A 22,232-nucleotide genomic window follows, 5' to 3' on the forward strand; every position below is an offset into this window, starting at 1 on the left:
CTCTGTCCATCTCTCTCCTAGCTATCCCTGGGAAATCTTTTCTTCTTCTTCTTTAAATATATTTTTATTGATTTCACAGAGGAAGGGGGAGGAAGAGAGAAATAGAAACATCAACGATGAGGGAGAATCATAGATCGGCTGCCTCCTACACGCCACACACCAGGGATCAAGTCGAAAATCTGGGCATGTGCCCTGACCGGGAATTGAACCGCGACTTCCTGGTTCATAGATTGATGCTCAACCTACTGGGCCACACAGGCCAGGCTCCTTTCTTCTTTTGATAACCCCCTCCCTCTATGCTCAGAGAGCAGTGACATGGTGCAGAGAAAAAACATTACCGTTCTGAATATAACTTCCTACTTTGCAAGAAGACAGTATAATTTGAGGTATGACCTGGTCTTCCTACACTCCCTTCCCCAAGAAACACCTAGCAGAATGTACTAAACTCACAGATGCTCAGCAAACTCATTTTTATTAAAGCGACAAGTATTAAAATGTTACAGTGTTTGAGCCTTTGCACACTCTGAGTTAGCATTAGCTCAAATAGTTCATCAAATTGTTGGAGTATCGCTACAATATCATGGCCCCCGAGTCAGACAGCTGGCTGACAGTGTATTTCACTGGCCCACTTCAAGGACATGCTCCACTTAAGAGCACAGCTGGTGTAGCCCATTTGCCAGCTCTGCCCTCTTGAGCGTGAACTTGGCAAGTTACTTTAGCTCTCTGTTTCCCTCCCCTGACAGGTAAACCGGACTAATAATAAAGTAAAGCATGTAACTGAAGGAGAAAAAGCAGTGGTGTACTTTAGCTTAATCTTAGTATGTGAAATTATGCAGATACACATTTTATAGCTTTCTCCCTAAAAAGGGAAACAGAATCCAAATCAAATACTTTTCTAGTTTTATAAATATAGAAATGACAAAATGCTAACCATTGACACTGAATATTCTGAAAATTTTTATAAATAATTATACACTTAATTAACAATTAACTGGATTTTAATCCTACCCAGTCCATGTAGTATAGTAGTCAATAACTATCTTAGTCTATTCATGCTGCTCTAACAAAAATACCATATATTAGATGCCCTATAAGCAACAAACATTTATTCTCACAGTTCTGGAGGCTGGGAAGTCCAAGATCACAGCACTGGAAGACCTGGTGTCTGGTGAGAGGGCCCACTTCCTTGTAGGCAGCTGTCTTTGGCAGTAATACCACATGAAGAAAGGGGGTGCTAGCTCTTTGGGGTCTGTTTTATAAGGACACTGATCTCCATGAGGGCTCTACCCTCATGACCTAATCACCTCACAAAGGCCTCACGTCCCAATACCACCCCACTGGACATTAGGTTTCAACATAAGAATTTTAAGGTGATACAAATATTCAGTCCATAGCACAAAAATTCAAATATTCAAATTCTCTCTGCCAGTCCCTAGTTGTGTGACTTTGAGCAAGTGACTTAACTTCTTTCAGCCTTTGTTTTTCCCTTGTAAATCCAGAGAGAATCACCAGACTATTTAATAAACTCTTAGCAACCTCACAGGATTATTGAGAGAATTAAATGTGAAAATGCACATAAGTGTTTTACACGGGGCCAGTCACATACTACAGGCTGATCGCATTTTGGCCATTCTTATTAGCAACTGATAGCCATTTGATAAGTATCTGTGGGATGAATGAAATATTTGGCATCACATAAACATACCTGCCCCTGCTGAGTGGGAATAAAAGCAGTGGCAAACAATCACTCGTTTGAAGCACTACGGACCTAAAGAATTAAAGGTAGAAAAAAAAAGGCAAAGCTTCAAACAAAAATAATGGCTTATTTTTACCTTGGGGAAGTGAGCAGAACATAACTAAGAATGAACAATCAATGTTGGCATGGTATACTACAAAAGCAGATTCTTTTGAAAATGAAAAGTTTAGGTGATATGTGTGTGAAATTCAAGATATTTATGCTTCTTTCCATTATATTTAATTCTCACGGGGAAGAAAGAAAAGTTAAGAGCATATTAACTTCTATAGAAACTTCGAGGATAAACAGCACATACTTATATGTAACTTTAAAACACATTTGTTTTTTTCAGGAATCCTTCCTCAATGCATCCCTAATCTTTCCTAATATAATCAGGCTCTTATTTTAAAAGCTTTGAATAAGTTGGCCCTGATGAGATGGTAAACATAGAAGGCTTTGTAAATGGTAATGTTCAGTAAAAGTAGGGTAGCCCTTTGGCTGCAGATATACTGCTTAGTAAATGAACTTGTAAACAACTGGAGGACAAGGAAAATGCTTTCTAATTCTTATGTCCCATGAAGAACACTCAGTGCAGAGTTCCAAAGGGTATATAGGCTTTTCTCAGATGCCTTGCGAATGGTTATGCAACAGTGAAAACTATAAAAATATAAAAGCAGAACAAAAGAATACACAACTGGCATTACTTTGAATAACGCCACTAAGCCTTTTACAGAGTAAAAAGATGTGCACCAAACTGTCAAATTGTGCTCTCGGGGCCAGAGAATCTAGGACGAGCTGACTGAGTCGCAAATGCTGGCAGGGGTCTTGAGGAGACAGGCTTCCGCCTCCAGCACCAGCCTCAGAAGGAGGTCAACAGAGTTCAGCAATTACAAAGCCACTTTGAGGCAGGCGCTCTCACCAAGGGACCCATACGTCAGGCCACATATCCATTGGAAATTAAAATCAATACTCGCAATGGCACTTAGAGCAAATTCATGCATTTTCTGGAAAAAATGCTTTATCATCCTGGTGAATGCATTTAACACATTAAAACATTTGAATTCAGCCTTTGTCCTTCATGTTAACTGCATACAGACTATGGTTTGATTGTCAAAATGAACTGCATAATTTATTAAGGTGGATAGTTTTTGTCTACAAAAATAGAATGTTTGAGTCTTTAAAAAGAGACAATAAAGAAAGGACTGCAAGAAGACATAATTATTATTAAGCATTACAGAAAGCCAAAGACTAAACTAAAAGTAAGTTCTCACTTTGAAGGTAAAATTTTCCTATTCACATCAGTTTTATCAGTAAGTCTCTGATATGTATGTCAATTGGTATTTCTTTATCAATGATTTGCTAAAGATCACATAATCTCCATGAAATTTTATGTACTCTTTCTTAAAGACATCTTCTCTTTCTTTTTTTATTTTATTTTCCTCTTTAAAAACAACTGGATAACTGGATAGATTTCTCGAGGTAGAAGTTTTAAATAGAAATTGGCATTTTTTAAGCAAGCAGGTTGAATCATGTACATTTGGTTCACTATCTCTTGAATTTATTTTCCTGTGAATTTTTAATCAATAAACTTTATTCTCTAGACCCTCCCTCTATGTTGTTTCTATAATGCAGATTGACAGATCAAAGATTCTTATACTTTCAAATTCAAAGTGATCAAGTGATCAAAATATTAAATTAAGATGTTAATTGATTTGCTTATACTTTCCAATCCACATACTTCTACTTCACTAGATAATAGCAAAGTGTTTCAATGCAACTATATGTTTATTACAAATATGAATTCATTTAGTTATTTATTAAAAATATAAATTTATTTATTTTAAACCCTTTTGCATTTAAAACTTTCCTACATATATGATTATTTACTATTTGATGAATTGTCAGAAGCTTTTTTAGTTTTAAATCAATAGCTAATAAAATGTGACATTTCCATTTACAAAAACATCCAGAGTACTGAGTTTGAATCTGGTATGTTGACAGCTAGTTCTCCTGTAGTCCAAGAACGTAAGTTTTTTAAGCCTCACTAACACCATGACTAATCATGTGTGCCACATTCTTTAGTCATAAGAAAAGAATCCTTTACAACGTAAATGAGCTTGTAATTAGTATCACAATGTACTGGCCTGACATCAGAAGTTCTATTTTCAACATAGGAATTCACTAGCTGACTTACAAAGTCAGCTAGTTAGATCCATTTTGCACAGGGATCCTCTATCTCTACCTCAACAAAATATAGATTTCCAAAAAACCTGGATAGTTTTGTATTTCTTACCTATGTATTTCCACAAAGTTAATAGGCAGACTTTTATTAAATGAAATGATATATGTCAGATGGTGTTGGAAACTGTAATATCTTAATCATTATCAATGTGAATTTTTATCTTTTAGTAATTTTCTAATAACATGTTACTTTAAATTTTTTCGGTAATGGTAAAGAAGTTACTACCACAACAATTCATTTAAATAACAATTATCTATTGTTGTTTACAGAAAGGCTAAAACTTAAAAGCAAAAAGGTGGAATTATCCAGTAAAATGTACACAGATTGATGTTTACGTGCTTTTGAAGTTATATGTAAGCAAAAAAGGAAAAGGAGGTAGAAAGTAATAAAAAATAATTTATACCTGTTAAAAGTTAAAAAAAAGTGTTGCTTTCCTAAAAATAAAAAACCTCAGAAGAAAAATTGCCTTTTAAATTTACCCACTAAGAACAGCATGTCACAATACTAAATGAAATGCCACAATATATTCAATTAATTATCAGACGAGCAAGCATCCTACTCACCCATCCAATAGACTTCTATCAGGGTTCTTCTGCAGTGAAGGCACTATGCTGTGCAAGACCAAAAAATACCTGCTGCTTGATTACTGCTCTTGAGTAACTTTGAAGTTTGTCTTGTGACAAGAACTCTACAGATATTTATGGGCTAGAGAAGTACTTAAACAGCATTGCATGAGAACCAAAAAAGTCTTCCCAGGAGTTCAGAGAGTCACTGTTGGCCCTGACAGGAAGCTGGAATTTGGATAGGGCTTAAACAAAGAAAAGAACTTTGACAGGCAAGATGACAGATGAAGGACGTGCCAGGTGGAGGGTTTAGCATCTGTAAAGATGCAAAGAAGGAAGCTTTAAGTGTCCTGTGAACTCAAGGAAAGTAGGTCTAGCTGGATCAATGCCAGAAATGAAGTTGTACACGTGAGAGATGGAAAATAAACAAGAATTGTTTATTCATGTAAAAATAATGTAGACATTTTTAACTAATATTTTTCTATCATACACATCTTATTGGTTTCACATCTGCATAATACATGTGACCTAAAGCATAAGTTAAATGTTATCCAAATTAAATTCATGCCCATGGAATTTCTGTGACCTTAGCAAGAAGTTTGGGGACACTGGATGGGCAAACTTCAGATTGAAGTGTGAGGAGGACTGAGGGAGTGGCTTGCAAAAAAAGAGACAAAATGCATAAAATCTTTCAAAAAGTTCCATTCATTCAAGAAAATCTCTGTGTGCCTTAACAGTGGTATTGTGCTAAGTGATTACCACTTAAATAACAGACACAGTCCCTAAGATCCCAACTGGGAAAATTAGGTTTGAGGGAAGCGCTTTTGCTACTTTATGGAAGCAGATAAGTCAGGGATCAAGTTTTAGGGCAAGGTCTCAGGTCTCAGGTCTCTTATCTTTGGGGGGGCATAAGCCTTCATTCTGGAGAATCATTGTGTCTAATGAGGTATGATATGGTGCATGGTATGAATGCAAACACTACAACAAGAAGGGGGAAAATGGAAAGTCATGGTAGTAGCATAATTTAATTCCTTACTCTTGAGAAGCAGAGAATGTGTTTAGGGAACCATAAGAATGACCATTGCTGGCTCATGTTTCTGCTTTCTGCACTGCAGGCACTATGTACTTGGCCTAGACACAAAGTCATGAAATTTTCCCTTTAAAGGTCTAGACAGTAAATATTTTTGGCTTGCGAACTATAAGGTCTCTGCCTTTGTAACATGAAAGCAGGACAATACATAAATGAATGAGCATGGCTGTATTTCAACAAAACTGTATGTATAGGCACCAAAACTGAATTTTATGTAATTTTCATGTGTCACAAAGTATTATTCTTATTGTGATTTTTCCAACCATTTGAAAAATCATAGAAATCATCCCTAGCCCATAAAAAAAGGCTTTGAGCCAGAGTTTGCTGGCCCCTGACTTAATATAGAGAAGGCTGGGTAACAGGGCAGAGGGAAGGAAAAACCTGGATCAGTCTTCTGCAGATAATTCCTAATTTGGGATGAACATACTTCAAGTCCACAAACACTATTCAAGTGTAGGCCCAACATGCTATACATGACCAAGTGCAATTTCCTGAGCCAGGGCTGATGGGTTCACCTGATCTTCAAAAAGGGACTTGACAAGGGAACCATGAGAACCACAGCACTGTGATTTAGAAGAACTCAAGAGTAAGATCTTAAGAATTTGTATTCTATTAACTAATTTACATCTAATGAGCAGATAAAAATACTCGCTGGATTAACCTGCCCCTCACTGTTAATCATGATGTCAGTGATATCTGCTCTTTACCTACTACTCTTTTTTTTGTTCCTTAGAATATTAAAATTGCTAATTAATATTATCACTGAACCTTTTCTATATACCAGGTACATTGCTGATATACTAACATAAATGTTCATTTAATCCTCACATCAGTCTTCTGAGGTAGGTATCATTTATTTTTCCATTTTAGAGTTGGGAACACTGAGGTTCAAATGGGTCCTTAACTTTTGTTTTTCTTCAAGAGTCTTCTAGATCCTCTTTCCTTATATTCTACACTTCCTTCCAAAGCAAATTCATTGACCCAATTGCCATTTATATGCTATTATTGCTTATGGCTTTATCAATATTAATAAAACAAATGCATAAAATATCAGCTAATTATTCAGTAATTTTTTTCACAGTGGATTTGTAATTAGTGATATTTTAGGAGTTTTATATGTCTTCTTTTTTCTTTTTTGGGTTTAAAAATTTGAAAAATTTAAGTAAAATAAATCACAGATTTTCAGTGTGCTGTAAGAATTTTTAAAACATGAAATAATTGACTATTTAGTCATGGGTATTGAACTCTTTTCCCTTAGGTTGTTAAATAAAAAAATGACAACAGCCAATGCCCTGAATGTATCCTATCTAATAAAAGAGTAATATGCAAATTAACCATCACTCTGCTACACCCACCAGCCACGCCCACCAGCCAATCAGGAGTGAATATGCAAATAAACCCAACCAAGATGGCTACGGCCACAGAGAGCAGGAGGGAGGCTTGGGTTTCCCCGGCAATGGAGGAAGCCAAGCTTTCTGCCTGCCCTTGCCGGCCTAGGCCTCCACTCAAGGCTACAAAGTTTTAATAATAGAAGATACATAAATCCAAACATAAATGGCGGCAGCCACGGAGCTGGAAAGAGCAGGAGGCTAGGGTTGCCCACAGCAATGGAGGAAGCCAAGCTTATGCAGTCCTGGCCAGCCCAGGCCTCCGCTTAAGGCTACAAAGTTTCAATTATAGAAGATAAATAAATCCCAACAGAAATGGCTGTGGCCATGAAGCAAGCAGAAGGCTTGGCTCCGCTCCAGGCTACAAAGTTTCAATTGTAGAAGATAAATAAACCCCAGATCCCAGGGCCTCTGCTTGGGTCGCTGGGGGGGCATGGCTGGCTTGCAATCCACCACAGGCCCCTCACCCAGGCCACCCCATGCCCCAAGGGAACACCCACCTTGATCCGGGACACCCTTCAGAGCAAACCAGCTGGTCCCTACCCATGCACCAAGCCTCTATCCTATTTAATAAAAGAGTAATATGCAGATTGACCATCACTCTAAAACACAAGATGGCTGCCCCCATGTGGTCAAAGATCCTGCCCTCATGTGGACACAAGATGGCCAGCAAGGGAGGGCAGTTGGGAGGGACCAGGCCTGCAAGAAAGGGCAGTTGTGGGCAATCAGGCTAGCAGGCGGGGGGGCAGTTGGGAGGGACCAGGCCTGCAAGGGAGGGCAGTTGGGGGCGATCAAGCCTGCAGGGGAGGGCAGTTAGGGGTGACCAAGCTGGCAGAGGAGGGAAGTTGGGGGTGACCAGGCCTACAGGGAAAGGAAGTTGGGAGAGACCCAGGCCTGCAGGGGAGAGCAGTTGGGGGGGACCAGGCCTGCAGGGGAGGGCAGTTAGGGGTGACCAGGCCTGCAGGGGAGGGCAGCTAGGGGCAAACAGGCTGGCAGAGGTGCAGTTAGGCATCAATCAGGCTGGCAGGGGAGTGGTTAGGGGGTGATCAGGCTGGCAGGCAGAAATGGTTAGGGGCAATCAGGAAGGCAGGCAGGCGAGCAGTTGGGAGCCAGCAGTCCTGGATTGTGAGAGGGATGTCCAACTGCCCGTTTAGGCCCGATCCCGGTTGGCTTAAACAGGCAGTCGGACATCCCTCGAGGGGTCCCAGATTGGAGAGGGTGCAGGCTGGGCTGAGGGACACCTCCCCCCCCCCCCCCACACACACACCGCCCCGTGCAAGAATTTCATGTACCAGGCCTCTAGTAGGTCGTCATATAATATAATTGCATCTTACTGGTCATGTTGCCTAAAATTAATGCTTCTGGTTGGTTAATTCTTGGAACCAGAAATCCTCATATACAAGTATAGGAACCTAATTTTAAAAAAACTCACTTGCGAGCAAAAAGGGTAGGTAATTTACTATTATCATTATTCTTTTTTTAAATCAATCAAAATAATACTTTTTTTTGTCAGACTGGCAAAACATATAAATTTTGGTGTGCTACAGAATTTTAGTAATTAATTTATGTGTGTCATGAGATGAAGAAGGCTGAAAATCACTGCAGTAAATCAACAAAAATGTCTCAATATAAAACCACTCTGCATGAAATGAGAATGCACTGAAATTGGTCATCTGCTGTAAAAATAATCAGAGAAGTTTCTTATTACATTTGGGTGAACCAAAATATTTTATAACACCCATTCTGAAATTGACCTCATGTTTAAAAATTATCTTAGTACAGTTAACAATAATTATCACCACATATAATTATTTGAGTACTTATAGTACTGTGCTTTGAAGGCACATAAGTATTGTTAGTGTCCTTTCCTCATCCAAATCCTAAAATACAAATTAATTATAAAAATTAATTTCACTCAGATATTTTTTCTGCCAAAGCAACCTAAAAGTATATCTACATATTAACCAAACTCAAAATTTATGGGTCAGAACAAGGAAAAGGACAAAATTAGAGCAGCTGGTGTATGTTTGAAAATACTAATCCTTATTAGGGCATCTCTCAGAAGATGAGTTACTATAGCCGCATTGAATCTCTATTAACAGTAGTGAATTCCTAAGCCAGACAGCACCAGTAAATAAAGGAACCCATGCTTACATTCATTTGATGGTTTTGCAGACTTGAGAATCATTTCTGGCACCATGATTTCGTGTTCAGGAAAACAAAGAACATGAAACATTACGTTCCTCAGAATGTTTTTCTTGTGCTATTAAATGAATCAGATAAATGAGGCACAGAGAAGGAATTTAGACTTCAGCAGGGTTGTGATTCGCAGTAGTGTTCAGTTTCTGAAACTTTTGGAGAGGCACGGAGTTTTTGCTTCGATTATAATCAGCAGAGCCAAGAACACTTTTCCTATTCAGAGACCACCTTAGATTTCCTTCCCTGCAGCTACCACTTTCTTTTGTAAGGGAGAAGGGAAGGCAGAGTTTCTTCACAAAGCAGCACTGGACTCAAAATACAAAGAATGTTTTGGTAAACTGAATTGCTTGTCAGGAGGAAAAAAATAAGTCCTAGGGAAAATGTAAGACACTAATATTCCAAGGTAAAGGAAGTACGAGGTCCAAGCTGATTTATTTTATGGTTTGCTGTGCCTGTATGACTTCTGGGAAGAAAACGAAAATAAAAGATTAGCAGAGGAAATTTAATATCTTGAAAATGTTCTTGGCATGATTATTGTCAAATGTGCATTTTAAAACAGTTTCGATGTGCTTATTGAAATCAGCTTATTCAAGCACTATCCCTTTGGGTGAGTGTTACAGTTATAGTTTTATCAGTGTGCAGTATTCTTTACTTGACAGTGGAATAAGGGCAATTTTGTTAGTTTCTATCTATGATTTTTATCTTGAGAAGTTAGTGGTATGCTTTGGAAGTTCATTAACTCTTATTAAGCAAGCGTGAAGTCAAATAGCCACAAATCTCCCAAAACTTCTTGGAATACTTGTATTTTTGCTTATATTATAATCTTCTTTGAGGTAATGAACTCCATGTAGTTTTTAACTCTATTATGGATTTTCTGAAATGTTTTATTCATGTGACTATAATGAAAGAAGTGTTTAATTTCATTGAGATAAATTGCCAAGGTAAAAAAAAAAGTCTTTTAGACCCATATTCTAAGTGAGAATAAGAAAGAGCTCTGCTCATTGCCATGAGAAGAGGTAATATCATTAGGTCTGAGAGAGAGGTAGAGAGCTGGCGACAGCTGTTGGGGATGGGACGTTGAGGGCCTGGGTGGGAGGTAATTGAACAAAAAAGCAACAAACAAACAAACAAAAACAAACAAACAAAAAACTAACCCCACAAAAATCATGGACACTGTCAACTGCTTGGTGATTGCCAGGGGATATACTTATTGATTTTAGAGAGAGGATGGGAGAGAGAGAAAGAGAACATATAGATGTGAAAGAGAAACATTGATTGGTTGCCTCTCATGCACACCCCAACTGGGGATGGAACCCGCAACCCAGGCAGGTGCCTTGACTGGAAATCAAATCCATAGCCCTTTGGTGTGTGGGACCATGCTCCAACCAACGGAGCCACCGAGTCAGGGCTCTTCCCACTTCTTTTGGTAACATACATAAACGGCACGGGGACTTTATGTTCGGCATTTTGCTTTATATTTTCTCATTTAGCTCTTTGGTTCCTGTTTATTTCAGTTGTGAATGATTTCCTTCCACCAGGTATGACAATACTAATTCAATAATATAGGGTGAAATAAATCAAGCAGAAGCTAGTAAAAATGCTGATCATTTACATTTACAGATGTTTTCATTTTTTTGTTGTTAATCTTCACAAGAGAATATTTTCCCCATTGATTTTTAGTGAGAGTGGAAGGGAGGGGGGAAAGGGAAGAGAGAGAGAAACATTGATGGCAGAGTGACACATTGATTGGCTGCATCCCACAAGCACCCCAACAGGGGAGATTGAATCTTTGAACCTGCAACCCAGGTTCGTGCCCTCGACTGGGAATTGAACCTGCAACCTTTCGGTGTGCAGACCAATGCTCTGACCACTGAGCAACGCCATCTAGGGTTATATACACGTTTTCTTCATATTAGCTAAAAGTCTTAGTCAGAAATCATAGTCTCACATGAATAGTGCTTATATGGTCTATTCTGAGATGACCTGTGTCTTGTATTGAGAAAGGATATCCAATTAAAATTAAAGAAATCTTTCAAGTGATTTTAGGATTGATTTGCCATATCCCAGGGGAATAAGCACTTATTTTCAACATTTAATCAATGTGTTGTTCCCTGTGTCCTGGGAAGTCCTTCCTGGTTTATTTTTTAATGCTCACCTCTTCAAGGAAGCCTCTCGAGATGTGAGAGAGTGAATCGCACTCTTCTTTGGTTCCCTCTGTAGCACTTTGATGTTTGGATAGCTGCCCTTTTTGAACTGAAATATTTACTTGTCGTGTGCCTTATTATATTGTGATGTCTTTGAGGGCAGGGATAATATCTAATTCAACCTTTTTAGTGCTCCTAGCTCTTAGCCAAGTGCCTGGCATGGTGCCTGTGGCGTACTAACAACATGGTTGTGCAGTAATGTTTTTTTGAAGCTTATTTTAAACTCCTCCTTTTAGCCCAGTGGTTAAGAGCATGGGCTCTGGCACCAGGAATCCTGGGATGGGATTAAATTCTGGCCCTATCACTTGCAATGGGGCCTTGGTAAAGTTACCTAATCCCTCTATGCCTCAGTTTCTTCAACTTCAAAATGGGAATAATAATGGTACTTCATACATTTGTTGTGACCAATAACAGAGTGAAATTATAAGTACACACATATGCATGTATATAACTTAAGAGTGCATGGAGAAAGCTCTTGAAATGTAAACCTATAATTAGTTTTATCCAGGTAGATTCAATTTATTCATGTATACTTACCATTCTATGATACTTATCATAATCGCCTTACACTTGTAGGTAATTACAAGGGTGTATTTAGGGATGACTCATCACAGATTTGTATACCCTTCTCAATAATGCCCTCATTTACAAGTGAGGAGGAGATTACCACTGCAGGAATATCATATAGTCAGTGTGTGAGTGAGGGACTAAATCCTCATAGTACATCAGGGTGGCCTTTAGTAAATCTACGTAAGGTACAATCTCCTTCACATTCTAAAGCGTAGCCCTAAATTTACTCAGAACTTCATCAATTACAATATATTCCTGGATCAGGAGCTCTTTCTTCACTTCCCCTTTTCTTAACTACTTCGCTTTTCAATCTAATTCAGCTACTGTTTACTGAACATGTGTTTAGCCATGTGCTTGATTGCTTGAAGGCATTTACCAGTAGTAGCAGGAGAGTCATTGTTTGAAAACTTGTCTGTTTATGTCATTCTCCTAGTTAAAATTTTTTTTAAAAAAGTATTCCTACTTTCATTATGAGTAAAAAGTGCGGTAAAGATGATTTTAAAATATTCGTATTATTTATAATTGAAATATTCTATGAGAATACACACACACACACACACACACACACACACACACACACATATATATATATATATATAAAATTAAAGAGCCTAGTAAATTGTGCGTGTGTGTGTGTGTGTGTGTGCTATGCTCTTCAATTTGTTAATTATACTTTAGTTGATTTTGAACAAAGTCTCAAATATACTCCTTCAAGAAATCCTGTGGCTATAAAACAAAAAAAGAACAACTGTGTCTTAAAATCTGTTATTCTAAAAAGAGCTGGTTAAACTTCATTTCCAACGGCTTCACCATTTCCTGATTATCTGTCATCTGTATGGTAGAGGAGAGAAAATCTGTAACCCAGGGTGACAAGGTGGATCCCAAAGAGGCTCACTATACTAGAAGCCCTTAAGCGAAGTTGTTCTTTTATATTAAACATATTAAACATTTAAATTAAACATGATATATACATTCTATTCCATAGAATACATACTTTGTATTAATATAGAGGGTGTGGCAAAAGTAGGCTTATAGTTGTGAGTACATGAAATGCAGTTTATCTTTGTATTATTATTTATTCGTTATTGTATTATGTCCCATAAGAACAACTACAAACCTACTTTTGCCCCACCCTGTATGTGTAATGCTGTTTTCCTCCTCCGAATCTTTGATCAGTGGACACTATTAGAAAGCATGTCTCATCTGTGCTCTTGGAGGGCCTCCTGAAAAGCCTCACCAGTTTGGAATTAATAGTTTTATTTCACAACAAGGGCATTTAAATCAACTTGTCTAATGTTTCTTAAAATTGAATAAAAAATATATAGTTTGTTTTTCTGGGATGATGAGCCTGGGGAAGACAGAGTTTAAGAAAAAAATTTAAAAAAAGGTTCTAAGAGTTTGTAGCCATTAAAACAGTGGTGTTGCTGAAAGGAAGAGCTGAGTATGCAGATGTGTGGAAATGCTGAGCATGTTTACAGTGGGGCATCCAAGAGGAGCTTTCCTATAGGACATTTCGATGAGGCAATATTTCTTGGGTGAGAAGGAATCTAAAAGTACAGATATGATGGTCATTTGTAGAAGCTGAAGCAACAGAAGATAAGATTTCTTAGAATGAGAAATTCTGAATGTCACTGAATCTTCAGTGGACAGAGGAAATAGAATCATTGACAGAGGAAAAAATCACTTGTAGAAGATAGAAGAGGGGAAAAACCAGGTCATTCATTGAAACAAAGAACAACGATAATTGAGTTTTGCCATCACTTGTCATTTACTTTAGAAGCATCAAGAATGAGAACAGGTTATCAAATAAAAGGGAACATTACGATGTAGGAAGAGAAACATAAAATTTTCCAACCCACCCATTATATTAGCAAACTCATCTATACTAATAAAAGCCTATGTGGTCGACATGCCCTCACGCCTTCACGCCGTGATGCCCTCACACTATAACAATCCACCACCATGGGTGGGTCCCGGCCACTCCGGCTCTGTGCGGCAAGGCTGGGGGTCTCCCAGCATGGGGTCCCCCAGCTCTGGCCTACCTCTTTGGGGAGATCGATCGTGGGGCTCCCGCACTGTGAGAGGGCACAGAACAGGCTGGGAAACCCCCCTCTCCAGTTCACAATTTCGTGCACTGTGCCTCTCGTATAATAATAAAAAGGAAAAGAGTCCTAGAAAGATAAAGTCAAAGTTCACTCACTGAGTCACTTTGGAACAGAACTGTTTTGTTATCTTGGCTTTGTAATCTAATGTCCTTTGTGCTCCCATATATTGCAACCCAGTCTCCTACGGCAGCGTATTCCAGGCAAGTTACTAACAATGCAGCTTTTGGGAAGGTAGATATTTGCAATTCAACAATGAACATAACTGGAGTAAAATTTAAATTCATAAAGCAAAAGGGCTGTTTCCATGGTGATCCTTTGAACTTGTTACTTAAAAGCTGTGCCACGGGTATGGTTCCTATCTAAACTTACTGTTGTGTTTTAATCTAAGAAAATATAACGGTACTCAACTAGTAACGGATAGAGGGGGAACTACCTACAGAGGAAGAATAAAAAGAGAAAGACTGTGGAAAGTTTCAGCTTCTCGCACAGGAAACATGGTTTCCTAAAATGACCACAGAACATTTCCATTTCATATACATGATGGAGGATTTGGGAATCTGGTGGTAAAAGGCTCATCCACAGTCCACATTGTAAAGCATCATTACATCAACACCATCAACCAAGAAGCACCACCATAAAATAGAAAGCAAAGAAAGCAAAACAAGGAAGAATGGCTCCTACTCCTAAGGAAGAAACCTGACCCTAAAGAAGAGAAATGATTCTCCTTCACAATAAACAGTTAGCTCATTTTAGTGGGCTGACACAGAGGCAGGTCTATCACAGAGATGCTAGCTAATCTAGCTTTGTCTAAACCTGTGGTTTTCAGAAAGACAAACCTCTGCTTAGATAAGTGGCTGTATTATTAGTTCAATTTTTGAATGACTCAAACTTTCCTATCTCTAATTTACGTGTGAATCTATCCAGTAGTATGTATAATTTTAAACAGGTACTTTCCAGGATGCCAAGTCAACCACAAAAAGGATTTCATGAAATTTTTTTTTGTATAAGTAAACTTTGTGGACAACACTTTTGCTGTTAAGGAACAAAAAATGGTACCAATGTTTATAACAGGAGAGACAGGTGCTGACAATTGAAATCAGTTCAATATTTCTCTTACCTTTTGTTTTCCATAGTACTGAGCATAGTAATGGATTGTTAGTATGTCTAACCAAATGTTATATAATCTTAGGCAGTTTTTTTCTATTTTATAATACAGAAATAACCATCTTCCTGTTTGCTTTTTTCCTAAATACCTTGAGGACATAAAGCTTTTAAGACTTATAAGCAGTAGAATATTTGAAACTCAATTTGTATTAAAACATTATTCTTTGCACAAATCCACTGACCCATTTTTCTAAAGGAAAGATAACTGCAGGGTTTTTACTTGCATTGAAAATTTAACAATTACAGTTCAATTTTTATGTTCATATAGTGCCATAAAACTATAATTCAAGTTGCACAACTGACCTTTTCTATAAAAATATAGATAGGGCCTAAGTTATAAGTAACTGTATTGCGGAACATTTTGAAAAGGAAAATCCTGTTGCTTTTCTTGAATATAAATCAATTTGGATTTAAACACTTCTTTGCATTTCCTTGCATATTTATAAACATGACTTTAATTTTCTTTTAATTTAAATAAACATATCTGAGCACATGACAGGTTGACAATTATACTTGGTTAGACAACTGTATAGAAAAAAACAAACAAAACCCATACACGTAACAGATTTCCAGAGACAGAAAAAGAAACTTGCTTTGCAAAGAAGAATCACTACACTCTACGATCCCATCACAATCCACAGCAGAAGATCCACTCTGGTCTCTCCAGCAAGATCTTGAGATGTTTAAGTTGCATTCGCTTCACTCACCTGTTTGGCTTAGTTGGGATGTGCTTCTACTCCGTCGAGACACTATGGCGACCACCTTGGCGCTCAGGCTGGACCTCCGTTTCTTCCCACCTGCTCCCACGGTCCCCACGGCCGTGTCCGACTGGCTGCCATCATTATGCTCCAGTGTGTACATCTCTCCACTCACACTGGTGCTCTTCGTGATGGCTCTTCCTGAAGTCCCCATCCGTCTGCCTTGCATTTTAGGGGTAAATGAACTATATTTACAAAGTAAAAACATATATGCATCCATAAATTACAGGTCAGCATAATCGAAACTCTAAATCTAATTTATTTTGAAATAATCCAGGTACATTTTTAGGGGCCAAGCTAGTTGAGCAGTAGTCCTTCAACTAGGCATCCTTTAAGATCACATCACTGCCCCCAAATATTTACTAAATGTAGCTTAAAACAGTATAACAGAAGAAGCTATAAACTTTTCAAAAGAGAGTACAAAGAAATGCAACCATACTATCTATGGTAGGTAAATGTTACTGACCAATTTTGTAAATAGTTACTATTTATTTTCAGTTAATACTATTTACTATTAACTATTTAAATGAACGCAGCACGTTTTTATACATTGCTGAGGAAAAATTTTTGTTAAAAATGGACACTGAATTTGCCACATGACAAGGTTTAAACAATTAAAATAGTATCTGTTCTAGTTTTCCTTTGGGATTCCAACAAGCAGACATATCTTTGCTAACTGAGGCTTAATGAGTCCAGGAAAGACTGCTAACAAGGCAAAAAATAGCATTTCCCTTTTCCTTCCTTGTCCCCTGATGCTCCATCTCCTCCACCAAACTTCATCTCATTTTTCAATTTTCGCCCCTCAAATCCACATGCTCTAGGCTGAGACTTTCCTTTTTGTTGTTCTTGTCTATAAAAATTGAATTGTCTATGTTCCCAGTCTGTACTAGTTTATTTGAATTATATTACTATACTTTTCTCCCAAATGAATAAATTATGGTTGAGAATTTCAGGAACTATGGGAGGTCAGTGGGAAAAATAAACAAAAAATCCTCTCTACCTGCCAAAGTTAATGTATGCTTCTGAGTTGGAGAGAGGTAGGGCAGGGAAGTGGGGAGCCAAAGATGTTAGGATACTTTGAACCTTTCAGATTAATGTTGCATCTGTAGCAACATTCATCTAGCCTGGCTTGATATATCGGAAATGACCCTCTTAATTTTATGCTGTCTCAAAATACTTTCAAACATTGGCTTACACAACCCTTGCCACCATATCAATTTTTTATTTCTTGACTTGATCTACAAAACACATCATGATGTAATGTAACATATTTTCACAGCAATACCATTTAATAGGTTGAAATAAATACTAATATGATTAGAGATGATAAAACAAAGTTTTACCTTGGGATCATGTAACATATTTGTGGTCACATATATAATGAGTATTTAAGTAGAAAGAGAAATTGGTGTGGGCTGAGTTCAGAAAGGTGGGAGGGCAATACTATTGTGAAATGTTGTACAATGTTCTTTAGGTTATAGAGAAGCTTAAAAGTAGAGAAAAATGTCTCCTATAATATTTATATCATGAACATTTATTCAAAACGAGGTAGGAAGATTTAAAAAAAATTATATGGATATTTAATCATAGCAGTGAAATGTTCTGCAATGTTGACAAGTAAAAATCCTGAACAACAAAAAAGGGAAATCTCTGTATAATAAGAGATTACCATTCTTAGGGGGGAGGGGGAGAGAGTTGAATTAAGAAGTTATATTAAAATGATTTTGTGAATAAACAAGATACATTTTTTCCTCAAAAAATAAAAAAATTTTGTTGAAAATAATTCTTATATGATCCAAGGCCAGTACAGATGTAATCAAATAAATAATTTGTACACAGAAACATAAAAATATTTTCGGCATAAAAATAAAACATAAAAACATTTTAAATAAAATATTTAGTTAAAAATTTTAGAAGGAAATATTGCTTGACAGTGTTTTAAAAATGAGGGTCAACCTCTTTGCAGTGATTTGATCAATGATTATAATTTCATATAATTACACTAGAGGCCCAGTGCATGGATTCGTGCACCGGTGGGGTCCCTTGGCCTGGCCTGTGCCCTCTGACAATCTGGGACACCTCTGGGGATGTCGGACTGCCGGTTTCTGCCCAATCCCCACAGGCCAGGCCAAGGGACCCCACTGCATATAAGATCTTTGGTTAATCTCTTCCCTCCCTCCCCCCTCCTCCCTTCCCTCTGAATTCATCAGTCTGTTCCATGTTTCCATGCCTGTGCATTGAGTGTCTGCCCCCTTGTGGTCAGTGCATGTCATAGCTACCAGTGGAACAGTCGCTTAGGCATATATATATATATATATATATATATATATATATATATATATACACACACACACACACACACACACACACACACACACACACACACCCTTTGGAACCATATATATATATGGTTCCAAAGGGTACATTTCCATTAACTCTGACTAGTGCCAACTACCAGAATGTCAGTAATTGCATACCCCTCTAAAGGAGGCCAAGAAGAAAATGCAGAATTCAAGAAGTAACCAAATACTATGGAGAACTTTGCCCATAAGAATGATCTTTCCTAAGGCACTTTAATCATACCTCTTCAGAGAATTCTTGAGTCTGGATACTGTCACTTCCTCACTATCATCTTCAGTTGTAATATAACACCTCTTTATATGTGCCTACTCCAGTCATAAATTTATAGATCTATTTCGACCTGCCACTCCCATCAGCTTCGAGTCTCCCTTTCCAAGTTTCTCTCCACACCATTAGGTCCCACCTAGGATTGAGTATCAAGTTGCTGCTGTTTTTACTACTGCACCATACTGGACACATCTGATGAATGGCTCTGGGCAGCCTAGACTTGGCTCAGCTTTGGTTCCAATGAAGGCTGGGTGATCTCTCACACTAGTCAGGAATTTTGAGGGAGAGGCTTTCTTGGGTACTTTCTTGAACATATGAAAAACAACTGGGTACAAAAAACTAATTTACATTCACAAATTTCTCTGCACTACTCATTGCAGAGTTAGGGCTTCAAAGAAATAGGTATTATTTCCCACAGGAATACATCAGAGAGGTGCAGGACTCAGTATTAGCGTTTGAATTTATTCTTCTTTCCAAGGTGGTTAACCAAGCATCAGAGAGGAAGTACTCCTTGGAAAAAGGACAGCTTGGGACATAACCCATTTTCTTTCATTTGTTAGATTGAATTGAAAAATTGATAGAATTGATGTGCTTCAAGTTAATAGTATAAGTATAATTAGTTGCAAAAGTAAATTTTGATATAAAACTAATTAATTTAATCATTATAATCATTACTTACATTATAATGCTTATTGAGCACTAGCTGTATGTCCAGCAATGTGCCAAATTTTGTAGAAAGTATAATTTAAAAATATAAACAAGAAAATATAACATGGAATTATAAAATATAAACCAAAAAATAATTACTCTACACATAATAAAAGAGATTTTTGAAAATCTGAAAAATGATCTCAGAGCATGTTCACTCAGGAAGGCAAGAGTTTTATGATAACAGTTGATACCAAATCGGTCAGACTTCACAGAGAAAGACATGATTCCACCTGAATGCCAGAGGGACTATTTCACAAATTCTCTCTGGAGCCAGCTTGTAGTATCTAACAATTTGTCTTATTTATTTCTTATCAATTTGGCTGATGGGCAGCGCAGGGAAACTATGTCTACTGTTTCCTTTCTGTACTTCCCTGGGGCATACACCAAGTTTCAGATGGGGGAAGATTACTTAAAATTCCTTGGGAAACTGGGCTTCACAGATTTTAACATTTAAACTATTTCCAATGTCAAAATTACCTTTTCTATTTTGTTGTTTAACTATATTACTAGTTTTTAAAAATAAGCACGTTTAGCCGAAACCGGTTTGGCTCAGTGGATAGAGCGTCAGCCTGCGGACTGAAAGGTCCCGGGTTCGATTCCGGTCAAGGGCAAGTACCTTGGTTGCGGGCACATCCCCAGTAGGGGGTGTGCAGGAGGCAGCTGATCGATGTTTCTCTCTCATCGATGTTTCTGGCTCTCTGTCCCTGTCCTTTCCTCTCTGTAAAAAATCAATAAAATATATTTAAAAAAAAATAAGCACGTTTGCAGAATCAAAACCAAAAATAACAACAAAAAGCCTATGAGCTTTAAGTGAAGAGAGACCTAGATTTAAGAGACAGCATCATCATGTACTATTTGTGGCTCCAGAAGTTTGTAAAATCTCAGATATCTCATCTGTATAATAAGGAGAAACTCCTACTTGAATTGAAAATCCTATTTGTAAAATATATTCAATTATAAAATAAATAGTTACTATTAGCATTATTATTATAGCCCAGTACCATACTGTCCATGAAATTTTAATTACTTGTGGTGTAGTGATAATTCTTCTAGGGTATTGAAATTATTTTCTATCAATCGTGGAATGTGAAGGTTTATTTTGTTTTGTTTTTTGCTTGTCAGCAACCTGTATTGGATATGCCTCCCAGTTACACTGCTCCCATTTGAATAAAAAGGGCCACAGACATTTTCTCCTGTTCAGCTTGATGTAGTGGTACCCTGTGGCCTTGGCCGTAGCTGATTGGACTAAGGACTGGTATCTGAGTGGAAAGCAGCCTCTCAGGGCAGGCTGGCAGCCTACACACTGTCCTGGCATGGGCACTCCGATAACAGGATGCTCTTTATGGTCACTAACTACTCCCTTAACCATAGGCCCATCCATTCTCCCTCCTTACATTCCAACATCCTGAGATCCCAGAATCTCTTTGTCTTGGCTGGAATCTGCCTTTACCTCTCACATTGTTTTTCCTTTCTCCAGCTTCCATTCCTCCTCACAAGAATGGCCCTTTCTCTGCTAGAGCACTTTTCTTCCCAATTTTATGGTCCTGAGCTCTCTTCATCTTCTCCATCACTGCCACTGATTGCTTTTTTTCTCAAGTACCTTACATTTCACTGTTAGTCCAAGATCCAATTCTCTTTGCCCTGTCCTGGCATTTGCCCTTTAACTTCGGAGAAATTCTCCAGGGACACAGTTGCTTTTTATATCTACAATATGTTCTTAGGTATTATTTTCACTGTAAACATTACCCTTTAAGTGAGGAAATTTTAAGATGTCAAGAAAATAGTAACATATTATGAACTATTTCCAGCAATGTGGTAGATGATGTTTCTGAAAATCCTTTCACTCTCAAATGCCTAGAAAGGATGGGAAAATTACAAGAAATACATATTGAAATACAAACCTAAGTTCATGAGAAAGGCAAAGGAATAGAAAACAGATTGTTAAGTGGGTGATGAATGTCTTGGGAGGTTTTGCAGATGAGAACTTTAGAGCAAGCCCAATGCAGAGTTAGAATAGAAACCCCTGTGTGAGCTAAGACTCTTAAGAACAAAGAAAAATGGGGGCTTCAGTCTAAGCCCCAATGGACCCTCACCACTGGCATTTCTAATTCAAATATTTCAGGAAAACAGAGAATGCTTCCAAAATGAATTTCTAAGACATACAAAGAAACTAGAAAATATATGAATCAATCTAAATTATTAAAATATGACATCAAATAACGGGAGAAAGAAAACAATACATAATTAAAACACTAGAAAAATGATAACAGATGGAGGGATGGTAGCAGAGAGTGGAGGTAATCATTAACTTTACATTTATTATTTAACTAAATATATGACATTTGAAACACTTAATTAGGCACTAAAATCATAGAAATAGTATGATTTCCAGAATAATAGAGGGGAAAAATGAAATAAAAATAACTAAAAAAAAAAAAATCAAGAAGAGGAAAAATGAACTACTAAAAATGGAAAATATCTTAAGATACTAGAAATAAATTGAAATATATACTAAATTAAAAATGCAGTGATTGGATAGCCCAGTGGTCGGCAAACTGTGGCTTGTGAGCCGCGGTTTGCCGCTTTGTTGACTAATGAGTTTGCTGACCACTGGGATAGGCGCTTAATCACAAGGAACAACAACAGCCTATAATTATTGGAATCGAGAGTCTAGGTCAGTAGTCGGCAAACTCATTAGTCAACAGAGCGGCAAACCACGGCTCGCGAGCCGCAGTTTGCCTACCACTGGGATAGCCAATTAAATAATAAAGGTTGTCAGGACAAAAGAAACAAACAAAAAACCTAAATCCACCTATATGCTGTTTATAAGAGACATAACTAACACATATGGCCACACAAAGGTTGAAAATAAAAG

At 37.6% G+C, this 22,232-nt stretch overlaps 1 protein-coding gene across 50 annotated transcripts in view; it reads right to left on the minus strand.

Annotated features, from left to right (window-relative positions):
- The window catches only part of RIMS1 (regulating synaptic membrane exocytosis 1), a 436,905-nt gene that overhangs the window by 39,804 nt on the left and 374,869 nt on the right, over positions 1-22,232 (minus strand). For 37 of the 50 annotated variants that reach the window (XM_080664365.1, XM_080664336.1, XM_080664362.1 and 34 more), the window contains one exon: positions 15,968-16,203. The exons of 7 other annotated variants lie outside the window; for them this stretch is intronic. In XM_080664365.1, coding sequence (XP_080520491.1) covers positions 15,968-16,203 — 236 coding nt within the window. The remainder of the gene's footprint in view (positions 1-15,967; positions 16,204-22,232) is intronic. 6 more of the 50 variants (XM_080664325.1, XM_080664328.1, XM_080664341.1 and 3 more) reach the window with 2 other exon arrangements.

The sequence above is a fragment of the Plecotus auritus genome, assembly GCF_963455305.1.
Source record: "Plecotus auritus genome assembly, chromosome: 4".
NCBI lineage: Eukaryota > Metazoa > Chordata > Mammalia > Chiroptera > Vespertilionidae > Plecotus > Plecotus auritus.